Source organism: Leuciscus leuciscus (genome assembly GCF_965113295.1).
Source record: "Leuciscus leuciscus genome assembly, chromosome: 12".
NCBI lineage: Eukaryota > Metazoa > Chordata > Actinopteri > Cypriniformes > Leuciscidae > Leuciscus > Leuciscus leuciscus.
The window spans coordinates 25,895,231-25,908,677 of NC_138736.1; the positions used below are offsets into that span (position 1 = coordinate 25,895,231).

The 13,447-nt window shown below is 36.0% G+C and overlaps 1 protein-coding gene across 1 annotated transcript in view; it reads right to left on the reverse strand.

Moving 5' to 3' along the window:
* Positions 1-13,447, reverse strand: part of vps52 (VPS52 subunit of GARP complex) — a 57,436-nt gene that overhangs the window by 4,287 nt on the left and 39,702 nt on the right. The window contains exons 14-18 of the mRNA XM_082186722.1: positions 3,912-4,035; positions 3,311-3,406; positions 3,123-3,230; positions 1,262-1,327; positions 1,037-1,148 (exon numbers count right to left, since the gene is read on the reverse strand). Of these exons, the coding sequence (XP_082042848.1) occupies positions 1,037-1,148; positions 1,262-1,327; positions 3,123-3,230; positions 3,311-3,406; positions 3,912-4,035 (506 nt within the window). The remainder of the gene's footprint in view (positions 1-1,036; positions 1,149-1,261; positions 1,328-3,122; positions 3,231-3,310; positions 3,407-3,911; positions 4,036-13,447) is intronic.

The window sequence follows — 13,447 nt, forward strand, 5'->3', positions numbered from 1 at the left end:
TTCTCAACTTGCCAGCCCAGCATATGGGGAATTGCTGGACCTCATGGCCCGTGCCACAGCCAGATTGGGTAGGCTGATGGTAGGCTGGATAAGTGCTTCCTGTTAGGCCATGGTCTCCCATCCCCCATGAGTCTTCCATTCCTTCCCACCTCCACGCTGAAGTGGAGAAATTGTGGAAGAAGCCATTTTCTGCTCGTATATAACCTTTTCATCATTCTATGGTAAATTATGACAATTTGTAGATTGAAAAGCCTTCTGATTGTATCGTTGTGCAGTGTTTCTCCTGTTTGTCAGTGCTGTTTCACTAGTTTAAATCACAGAGACATTTGTGTTCTTTGCTGAATTCAAACGCTTCTCACTGGATCTCACAGCGCTGTTTAGTGGTCGAGTGACTGAGACCAATCAGCGAGTACACGCATCTCCTCTAGTAAGCTTGTGCTGCCCTGCCGTTTCAACTTTGGGTCGAGCGGATAAATGATTCGTGAGGCAGGCATCCCCGTGGCATGGTGGAGTGGGAATTTTGTTCCCCATAGCGTCCACCCAAGACACAGCTTAGAGTTCCTATTCTAAAGGGAACATCTCAGGTTACTACATTAAATGTGCCTCCATCACAGCAACTTCCCAAACATACACACACAAGCTGGATGTAGGCTTTATTAGTTTATTGTCAAATAGGCTACAGCGCTTCACAGCCGTTACATATCACATAATTGATTGGTCCTGGTTAACTACTTCACTAAAACGCTCCCACATGGTATTTTTCTTTCTTTCCTTCCTTTTGTTTAGTTTGTAATTCTCCTTTTTGAAATTTCTCTAGGATCTGTTTTGCTTCCATTGGATGGACAAAAATGATGAGAGAATCTAAAAAATATCTTAATTTGTGTTCCGAAGATGAATGAAGGACTTAGAACAACATAAGAGTGAGTAAATGATGAAGGGATTTTTGGGTGATGAATAAACCGCATGATAAAAGATGAAAAATAAAGCAGTACAATATAAACCTTAACAGTATAAACAAAGCAGCTCCAGCACTGACCTTCATCATTTTTGAGTTTGTCAAGTTGCCCTTTCTCTATTAGTCCCTCGCTCTCCTTCACAAATGCAATCATCCCTCCAAACGGAGATGAAAGAATCTCCTCTATAAACTCCTGTAAAATTACATATTAACAAACAATGGTTACTTACATGACAATAAGAAAAGCAATGTCCTACTACAAGACAGCTGTCAGTCTGAACCGGTACTTAGTATCCCAGAATGTACCTGTGTTCTAGCCAGCAGGAGCTGCTGAAAGCCCTCAACCTCTTTACTGTCATCAGCTGCTCTCTCCTTTATAACACACACAAAACATATCATCATGATGCATTCTGATACAGTCTTAACAGTGAATAAATAGACTGCGGTGTGCAGTATTTCAGATACATGCATTTAAAATATGTAGGCTATTTGAAACACAAAATGCTATTTTGTATTTTAAAGCCTTTGAAAGAAATCAAATGTATTTTGCATTTAAATACATTTAAGTTGACTATTTTTGTATTTTCAAAATACATAATATACTTTGTGCCAGTCACACTCTTTATTAGGCTGCTGATTTCCTGTACCAACTAGTTAGCCAGTCAGTCTTGATAGTTAATTGGTTTATGGTTATCAACTAGCAACTCAAATGTGTTTAAGAATTACTGCTTGCTACTGATTACTGGGTGATATGACGATATATATCGTGGAATTGATTTAACTTTTTTTTATATCGTTTATATATCGCGTAAGCATATCCATGCAGCTTTTAGTGGGCAGGAGTTATTGACACATTAGAGCAATAAAGAAACATGGACGAATGAGTAATAAAGAGTGGGACGTGCTTGATGTTAAAAAGAGCTATTAAAAGTACAATACAGCACAAAAGAGAACTCGTATTTAGTATTCACACACTGACAGGCAGCTTTCTGTGCACAGGTAAATGGTCAAATGCGCACAAAAATGTGTCAAAATCTGAGTATACACATATACACACAGGTGGTTTATGTTTTGAGTGAAGGTAAACAGATGGGAGAATTTGATATGTATCAATATATTTGGTCCGTGCATAAGCTCTTAAAGTGACTAATATTTTGCTGTTGTCTGTGTCCTTAATCAAACAACAAAAGAAAAAGAAATTCACTCACTGCACTTGATGGAATAACTTTTGTAGCTTTAATAAATATTACTGTGTATTTAATTCATACAGTGAAGACTATGCAGTGTTTTATTTTACTTTATTCAATTTCTGTATTATTTCTGTTAGGTAGACCTACCTGAAAAACTTAGCACACTTTATTTAATTTGTCTCTTTGTTCTACTGTATCTATTTGTCCTATTGCTTTCGTTTTATTTTATTAGTAAAAGGTTTACTTGTCTTCAATAATTACTTGAGAACTTTTTACTTGCATTAATACTTATTATTAGATTTTGCTGTGCTATCGAAACTGGTATTGAAAATAGTGTAATTTCACCTGTATCACTTGGTATCGTAACAACCTTATTTCCCACCCCCAAAAAAAACAAAACAAAACAAAACAAAACATAATATATATTGTTATTGTGAAAATTACTCATATTGTGATATAAGATTTTGGTCATCTAGGCCATTCCTACTCTTTGCTAGATAGCAGGAAATGTTCCCAGTTTTACACGTGATTTAGCGGCATTACATCCAAAAGAGTGGACTTGGATGAAGATTATGAAGGGTTAGGGTTCCATTTGGGACAGGGCCTAAAATAACTTTTCACCACAAGTAATGGGCTGCAGTGTTACCTGGTCAGATATAAATATAGAAGTGGTACCCAGATGACACCTTGAAACCGTCTTTTTTGAAAATTTGGTGGGAGGTAGGTGAAATGAAAACAGTTTCTAAGCAGTTGTACACACCAAAATGTTTTTTGCATTCAGAATAGGTCCAGACAGATTTCAGCCTAATAGTGATACTTCACTGAATGGTCAATTTCACATGTATTCTGTGTATTTCAAAATACAAAAAGTATTTGATATTTCATTTTGATCCATTTCAACTGAGGTATTTTGTATTATATTTTGAAAACATGTATTTATGCCCATTTCTGGCAGCGTGGTATGTGAGTAACCTCACCATGAGCACATTGAGCATCATGTCATAGTTGTTGATGAGGAAGATGAGCTGGTCTCGTCTAGAAGGAAACTCGGCCGCCATTTTCAGCACAAAATTCTCCACCTCAATCTGGAAATCATATCCATGTCAGGTTTCAATATGAGCCACTTCACCTTTCGAGAATACAGAGGGGTTTCTGTTCTGCTTACCTGCAGCTGTCCGAGTAGCGTGTTAGTCCTCTCATTGGGAAAGGTTTGATTTATGCTGACAATAGCAGAGGAGAATTCAGCATACCGGCGTGTAATCTACACAAACAAGAAGCAAAAACAGATGATTTATGCCACATACATGTAAATGTGCATTCATATCACACTGTATGGAAAGAACACAGCACATGTAAGTATCTAAAAATAAAAGTTTTTCTTTAAAATTGAGCATTGATTTTAGGACAGACTTGCTGAATCAGCTGAATCATAAATTTTTCCCTCTTTAATTGAATATTTTATCTTCATACATGGAATGTAAAACTGTAGCTTTGTTACAGTTTTTACTAAGATGTATCTCATATGTTCAATTATCAATACATTTAATGCATGTTTGGTAGGAATAAAAATAAAACTGTTTAAATGGAACAATTGTTATTTCATTTTCAAATCTAAAGACAACATGAGCATAAATGAGCATAATCTTTTAATAATAATTGACGATTGGCTGAGGTCTAGTTGTGAACATACAAAATGTTTGCACTACCAGAAAACCTTTTTTTTGGGTGTGGTATTTCGGCATGTGTTTGTGTATGAGGCTTCGTACATAGTGTGGTCTGGTGTCCAGTACACCCAGTTTCTGAGGGTCAGTGTTTCGAATGCTCTGGATGTTCATCTCCAAAATGAGCTCAAATCTTGGCCACAACAATTCTAGCACAGCCTCCCAGTACCTGCACAATACAAATACAAAAACAAAAAGCCATTTATAAAGATAAATCAACCACAGAAACACACAAGTGTCATGAAACTCGCAGGTAATGCAGAGGAGCTTGTATGTGGGCGATCTGATATCTAATTTCCAGATCCCACCACCTTGTTTCTCCTCATAATTTAAAGTAGTGATGAAATGGAAGTAGTGACTGATTTTTTCTTCTGTATTGTGACGTACTGTATATCAGAGTGAAACAGATTATCAAAAAAGAAAAAAAGTTGTTGACTGGATTTCAGAATGTGAACTAGCAGTCAACTGTAATAGAGGGGTAGGGTTTAAATATATTTATTACCTGTTGCTATAACTTCATTAAACAGCGTTTATTTTGTTATAAACTCTGACGCTAAAGGGAACTTTTTGTGTCTGTATAGTGAAAATATAGTGACTAAAAGCCTGCAAAAGTCTAGGACACATATAGGGAGTGAGAATGTGTTGAACATTCTCTTGTCTCCTCACCAGTGTAACAGAGCATTACGCTTTGTTTTGCTAATGTTGGAGGCTCTTCCTAGAGAAGTGGCTATGATGGCGATGGCATACAAAGTGATAGAATATAATTTAAGAATTATAACCCACTAAATTGCCACTGTTGCCTTTGGGTTGCTTAGTTGGGGTTTAAAATACACTTAATATTCAGTAATATTATCAATTTGGCTACAATGAGACTGTTGGATGAGAACAAAAACTTGAACTGAATTGAGCTGGATGATGACACCACTGTTTTCTGCAAAGCTGCTGGAATATATACTGTAGCTTGCAACATTGACACGGTTATATAAATAAAGGTGATTTGAAGTTAAAAAATAAGATCAAATATAGATGCATGCAGCAATTAAAGGGGCCAAGCAACACAGAGGCAGAATGAGGAGCTACAAATCAAGGCAGCGATCATCAGACAACCACAAAAAGTAAGACATTGTAGCCCATAAATACAATCACTTGTAATGTGACACAATTGGTTATTAGTTTTGAACAATAGGTGACACTCACATCAGATTGATTTGATGTGGTCAGTGTTGGGTGACAATTACACAAAGTTTTGTATCAATATGTTAAATCTTTCCAGAGATACAGCAGGAGATGCAGATTGGCATTATGCCATCAAATTTTAAGATGCGGTATGCTAACACAGTGAAGATGACCTGACTCGAATTTTGTGAAAATTGGGCAAACAATCTAGGAGGAGTTTGAAAAAGTAGGTTTCTACTATGTTCGGTTTATATTCTATGTTCTCAGCATGAACCAAGGAATCTATTAAGACCAGTTTCATAAAAATATGCATGCGCCACTGAATCTAAAGAGACCAGTCTGATGATTTTTGGTCAAACTGTTCAGTTATAAGCAGATACAACTCTATAACTCTATGTATATAAAATGTTCATATCTCATGACTTCTAGGTGGCACTGTGCCAAAACTGTACAGATACTGTCAGCTCATGGTTGTCATTACAAACACCAAGTTTAGTCAGAATACATTAAAGCGTTGTGGAAATATAAACTCACGTCCATTTTGCTGTGTTGTTTGTCAAATTTGTTCTCATGTTAATTTAGAACGGTGTGACAAATTGGCTTGAATGATTTGTTTTTTTGTGTGTGACATTTTCGTGAAAATCAGCACAACGGTTATGCCTGGCTCACACTACAGGAGTTTTAGGCCGATTTATGCCCGATTTCCCCCTCCCGAGAATCGGAGAAAAAATCTTGTCGAGGACCTTGATCGGTTCCGATGTTCGGCGCAGATTATCTGGTAATGTGAGGTGTTCACAGATCGAATCTTGCACCTCCCGATCTGCTCTCACACAAATCGGGCTCGCCCCGATCATATCAAACATGTTTGATATTTAAGATTTTAAATCGGGATGAGCAAGTCTGTGATTACGTCAGTGCTGTCAAAATAGCCAGGAAACAAGTAGGGCTGTTGTGCTGAAGGAATTTCCCTTGAGATAATTTTGAGTGACTCAACTCGATATGCGTTTTTATCTCCATTTATTTATTGCTAAATAAATGAGTGTTACACTGTGGTCAGCAGGCACAAAGACGAGTACATGTTCATGAAACCGAAAGTAAAAAGCGCGTTAAAACGAAGTGGATTAAAATGAAGATACAACACGTCAAAATAAGGGTCGGGGGTCCACATAATATAATAAACACAACATAAACATGACAATGAGCTTGTTAGACCATTGTTATATAACAGTTAATTCCTTGAATCTCACTTTAAGAGAGGCTTTCTGCTGATATTTTTACCAGTATTGACATTGAAAGTCTCTGCGCATTAGAGACTGTCACTCAGTCATTAAACTGTTCTTTCAACGGAAATGTAAAAATGCGGATGCATTCACAGATAGGTGCTAGATGTAATGAAACAAGCTGTTAATTATTTTAATATTTAATTTAAACTTTGAGCTCCACTTTACAAGACTCTGAGCAGGACAACGCTAAAGCTGATGCGTCACTCCATGATCAACGCCGGCATTGATTTATTGTATTGACCAGCGCTGACGCCATTCATGAGAAATATCCTTAAAAGGATGATTTTTGAAAGATTTCGCTTTCCTTGGTCAGGGCTACCTTTTCACCAATATGACTTGATATGAAGGCACACCCGTCGTTTTGGGCGGCCAGGGGGCTGTGGCCGCCCCCAAAAATGCTTGTGTTTTTTTGTGCTATTTGTTAAAATATTATAATGTTATTTTTTTCCATTTAGGCTATGTTGATTATGAAAAGTGAACAGCACGAGTAAGATATGATGTGCAATGTATCGGGAGACATAGAGTGGGTCAGACATGATTTTGACCACTTCATTACGTTTTGCTTTGTAGAAAGCCTTTCTTTAAAGTGAATTTCGTTTTGTATAAATTGTTTCTTAATTTATATAATTTTTTTATCAACCAATTGCCAATTGCCTGGAAGCAAATATAGCAGACAATAATCATGCAACATGACATAGAGGCGCCTGCGCTGTCACTTGCATTGCTCGTGAACTGGAGCGCATCTCATCATAAATTTACCGAAACTCAGTGTATGCCTCACAGACATGAGAAATACATCGAATCTTTAAATGTCTTTAAAAGAAACAATTCAAAACGAAAAGAAATAGGCTACTCTCTGATTATGTAATCCATGTGCATTTCTCTCTATATAGGCGCGTTCACTACGGAGATGGCGATCGTCAACTTCATCTTTGCAGCCGACAGAAAACACTAGTTTATTAATAAAATCAATGCACGCGTCACCGGATTTACAAATGCACATCTAGCTTGTTGCACGCTTGTTGTCGAAATAACGAGATATTATGTTGAAATAACATTATTAGCCTAATAATAATAAATCTTTAATCAATATTTGATTGAATGCTGAATGCTGTGCTTTGGTCAATTTAATAAAATTAATACTTTAATTGTGACAATTAAAATAATTGAATATTAAATATTAAGTGGCCAATTTTTGTAATATGGGCTCGGGTAGGGTCGGGCTTGATTTTTTTGGGCCCGATCTAAGCTCTTAACTCAAAGTACCGGTAGGTTCTTTGTGCGTGTGTGTGTGTGTGTGTGTGTGTCTCATGGCAATGCATGTCCCATATGTTTCCATGCTTTTCCACTTCAGATCTGCTGCTTGAGATCACGTGAGGCGCTTCCTCTGGCACGATAATCTTAATAACATTTTGTAGTGTGTGGTGCACCGCGATTTTCAAACCTTGTAGTGTGAGCATGTTTAAGATTTGAGGGACGAAAATCTGCAAAGATTCTCCTTAAGTGTGTGCTGCAACCAGATTTCAAAATCGGTTAGGATTTTAAAACTCCTGTAGTGTGAGCCAGGCATTAGGTGGAGTTTGAAAAAGTAGGTTTTTAAAATCAGTGTTTGGGGTCCAGCTGACCCCACTGGACTTTTCCTTCATTTAAAAAAAAAAACGTTACCTTCATCTCAGGAGCATGAAACTCTGTGACATTTCCTACATAATCTATCTAAACACGAAAAAAAATAAAAAAAATAATCTGGCCTTGATTTGGTGGTTCTCTGTGTATTATTATTATTATTTTTTTACCGTTTAAGGTGTTTGGAGTCAGATTGCCCCCACATTGAAAATGAATGGGAAAATGAAAAAAAATTACTTTCAAGGTCTGTTTCTAGAGCATAAACACAAAGTGGAACGAACTTTCTATCTCATACACACACACACACACACACACACACACACACACACACACACACACACACACACACACACACACACACACACACACACACACACACACACACACACACGACTGCAACAGAGCATTTTTAGTGTTTTTTTTGTTTGTTTTTTGTGACACACACAAAACTAAAGTCTCATAACTCCAAAACTATAGCAAGGAGATTCAAAAGGTAGGTATCGTTTGATAGAAAACTTTTCAAATTTTTTGAAAATATAAATTACGTTACTTTGACATTCTCATGCTGAGAAACGGCTGAGAAAAGACTATATATATATATATATATATATATATATATATATATATACATAATATATATATATATATATATATATATATATATATATATATATATATATATATATATATATACATATATATATAAAAATATATATATTTTTTTCTTATTATTTGACATGGAATAACTCAGAAAGGAAATAAGGAAATATTTATAAAAAAAAATTGTGAAGTCCCTCTACATGTGAGCTGCATTTGGATCAAATTTTGTGGTGATTGCATAAGTCAAGTCAAGTCAAGTTTATTTGTATAGCGCTTTTCACAATACAGATTGTATCAAAGCAGCTTCACAGTATTAAATTAAAATAATACAACAAAGTTTGTTTCAAGAGGAATTTAATGATTGATAAAATTAGATTAAATATCCCCAAAATATCCCCAACTGAGCAAGCCAAAGGCAACAGTGGCAAGGAACCGAAAAACTCCATCAAGTGACCTAATGGTGTCCTAAAACTCCATCAGGTGACCTAATGGAGAAAGAAAACCTTGGGAGAACACAGGCTCAGTCGGGGGCCAGTTCTCCTCTGGCATTTATGAGCTAGAGGACGGATTGTAGTTTGATCTGTAGGATTATATGAATGCCTGGCTGAAGAGATGCGACTTTAATCTAGTTTTAAACTGGGAGAGCGAGTCTGAGCAACGAACAGTATCAGGAAGACTATTCCAGAGTTTTGGAGCCAAATGTGAAAATGCTCTCCCTCCTTTGGTGGTTCTGGATATCCTAGGTATGACCAAAAGCCTTGAATTTAGTGATCTTAAAGAGCGCGATGGATTATAGGGTGATAGAAGATCCGTTAAATAGACTGGAGCTAAGCCGTTTAGGGCTTTATAAGTCAGTAGCAATACCTTGTAATTAATACAGAACTTTATAGGTAACCAATGCAGTGATGATAAAATCGGTGTTATATGATCATATTTTCTTGATCTCGTAAGAACTCTAGCGGCGGCATTTTGGACTAACTGTAGCTTGTTTATTGAGGATGCAGGACAACCAGCTAATAAAGCATTACAGTAATCCAGTCTCGAGGTCATGAATGCATGAACTAACTTTTCTGCATCAGAAACTGATAGCATGTTACGTAGCTTAGCAATGTTTCTAAGGTGGAAAAAGGCTGTTTTTGTAACATATGAAATATGATTTTCAAAAGACAGGTTGCAATCGAGTATAACACCCAGGTCTTTTACTGTAGAGGATAAAGTAACAGGACATCCTATGATGTTAAAGTTGTATTGTGCAAGGTTTTGTGGGCGTTTTTTTGAACCGATAAGTATTACCTCTGTCTTGTCTGGATTTAATAATAGAAAATTACGCGTCATCCAATCTTTTATATCTTTAACACACTCTGTCAATTTGGAAAATTTAGCGTTTTCATCCGGCCGTGATGAAATATATATTTGAGTGTCATCAGCATAACAATGGAAACTAATTCCATGTTTCCTTATAATATTTCCAAGTGGCATCATATATATGGAAAATAACAGAGGGCCTAATACAGATCCCTGCGGCACTCCATAGTTTACTGGAGTTATGATCGATTTTTCTCCATTTAAATAGACAAAATGGTAGCGGTCAGATAGGTATGATTTGAACCAGCTTAGTGCTTGTCCTTGAACACCAGTATAATTTTGTAGTCGATCTAAGAGTAATGTATGATCTATAGTATCGAACGCAGCACTAAGATCAAGTAAAACTAGTATTGAGATACAGCCTTGGTCAGAAGCTAAAAGTAAATCATTTGTGATTTTAACGAGCGCAGTTTCAGTGCTATGATGCGGTCTGAATCCAGACTGAAACTTTTCATAGATATCATTTTGTTGCAAGAAAGAGCCCAGTTGAGCAGACACCACTTTTTCTAATATTTTAGACATAAATGGAAGATTTGAAATGGGTCTATAATTTGCTAGATTATTATGATCTAATTGTGGTTTCTTAATGAGAGGTTTTATAACTGCCAGTTTAAATGTTCTTGGAACATGACCTAAAGATAAAGACGAGTTAATAATATTAAGGAGAGGCTCTTCCACTACAGGTAACACTTCTTTCAGTAGTTTAGTTGGTATAGGATCTAATAAACATGTTGTTGTTTTAGATGAAGTGATAAGTTTATTTAACTCTTTTTGTTCTATAGTTGTAAAGCACTGTAATTGTTCTTGCGGGGTGATAATTGAAGCTGAATTATAAGGCGCGATTGAAGATTGAACGTTTACAATTGTGGTTCTGATGCTTTCTATTTTCTCAGTGAAGAAGTTCATGAAATCATTACTACTGAACTGTAACGGGATATTTTGTTCGGGTGACATCTGTTTATTTGTTAGTCTAGCCACGGTGTTAAATAAAAACCTTGGATTGTTTTGGTTTTTTTCTATTAGTTTGCGGAGGTGCTCAGCCCTGGCCGCTTTTAGGGCCTTTTTATAACGTGACATACTGTCTTTCCACGCGATTCTAAAGACCTCTAAATTAGTTTGTTTCCATTTACGCTCTAAAATACGGGTTTCTCTCTTTAAAACATGCGTAGTATTGTTATACCATGGTGCTTTATTTTTCTCTCTGACCTTTTTTAATTTAATAGGTGCAACCACATCCAATGTTCTAGAGAGAATGGTGCTCATAGTGCTAGTTAGTTCTTCTAGTTCATCTGTTTGTTTGGGTTCAGGCAGCAGCTGAGACAGATTAGATAAGCAATTTGAGAAATTATCTATGGTGGATGGGAGGATTGTTCTGCCTGGTTGATAACGCGGCGCCGCATGACATATTACAGCAGTACGTAATATGCAAGTTACCATGTAGTGGTCAGTGACATCATCACTTTGTGGAATGATAACTATATCGGTTGGCTCGGTTCCATGTGATATAATTAAATCGAGTGTATGATTAAGACGATGTGTTGGTCCGTTGACGTTTTGCTTGACCCCAAATTAATTTAATAAATCTGTAAACGCAGCTCCTAACGCATCATTTGGATTATCTACGTGTATGTTAAAATCTCCAACAATTAATGCTTTATCGACATTGACTAATAGGTCTGAGAGAAAATCTGCAAACTCTTTTAGGAAATCAGCGTAAGGCCCTGGCGGTCTATATACGGTAGCCAAGGCTAGAGATAATAGGGATGTTTTTCTAACATCTAAGAGCGTAACATTTAGTACAAGTACTTCAAATGAAATAAACGTATAACCCGTTTTCTGAGTAACATTTAGAATATCTTTATAAATGGTTGCAACACCTCCGCCACGACCAATCAGACGGGGCTCATGCTTATAACAGTATCCAGGAGGAGTAGACTCATTAATACCGAAATAATCATTTGGTTTTTAAGCCAGGTTTCAGTAAGGCAAAGTACATCGAAGCTATTATCTGTGACTATTTCATTTACAATAACTGCCTTAGGTGTGAGTGATCTAATGTTTAGAAGACCTAGCTTTAGAAATAGTTTTTGTTTACCAATAGCAACATTTTCTGTTTTAATAACAATTAGATTTTTCCTAGATCCTGCAGTAGATTTACTATTTGATCTCACTAAACGAGGAATAGACACGGTTTCTATGCAATGTTCTACACTAGTATTTATATCAGTTAAATTGGTGCAGCAGAGACTTTGATTTGGACTTTTGGTTACTAGTCAAAGGGTATTTAACATTTTGGAGATGTTATCTGACAGAAGATCCGCATAAAGAACCAAGATAGCATTTTTGTTCAGTCCTTGACACCACCTAATGGGCATTTTTTAAATTGTTACTCCATGAGGAATATCTTGTGATAAACACAATAGATTATGTTCATTTTGGGCTAATTTTAATTGTAATAATATGCTGTATAAAATTATGTGCCATTTTCAACGATCTGTGAATGTTTCCATGAGCTGTATGATGTTTTTGACACATTGCAGTACATAGTAAAAAAATATATATTTTAAAGATTATGAAAAAGAAATTCTATTTATCAGCAAATATCTCTAGGAGTATCACTACTTAGGAGTTAATCAAATTGGCTACATTCACTGTAAACTTCAGACTCTAAGCTTTCAAATGACACCTGTTTTGAGTTGATCTATGTAGTAGTTTAAAAAAAAAAATGTATTATAATTTTTTTCGCAGCTAGGTGTCGCCTGCGGGCGGTACAATCCGTTTTAAAGGGACTACTCAGCAGTCATTAAGAGTTTATCAAAGTGCTAGGATGTATTAAAAAGCTGAGATTCTAAGCTTTAAAATAATACCAATTTTATATCATAAAGTTGTGAGAAATATATATATCATAAAGTTGTGAGGAGAAGTTGAAGCATCAAGAAAAATGAAGTGAAAATGAAATTAGTCCCTATGGACCTCTATTGGATATATGTGGTCATTGCACTTTCTTTCTTTAACTATAATTCCTAAAGTTTTTCCACAAACCTGCAGATGACGTATTCTATCCCTAGTAACACATACAGCAATGTCCAAAAACTATTTAGATTTAATTAAGATCATCATTTAAGTGATTTTTTCACGGAAAAAAAATATTTTTCATCAGCCACTTTATGGCGTAGTGAAGTAATTGTGCAGTAAATAGGTAAAAATACTACTAAATATCCACAAAAACACAGCAATGTGTAGTTGAGAAGAAAAAAAAAGAAAAAAAAAAGATATAAAGTTTGCCATGTAATTTTTTTTTATTTCCTTATGCAATCGCTCTGTAAAAGTCTATCTGACCCCAAACACCAAAAACGTAAACCCTACTTGAACACTGATTAAGGGTTAAAGAAGATCAAAATGGCGGACAGGAAGTTCGGCCAACTATGGCAAAATTGGTATCTATGTTCTTGGCATGACCCACGGAATCTATTAAGACCAGTTTAATTTAGGGGTGTGCACGAATAGTCAAATATTTTATATAAATAAAAATAC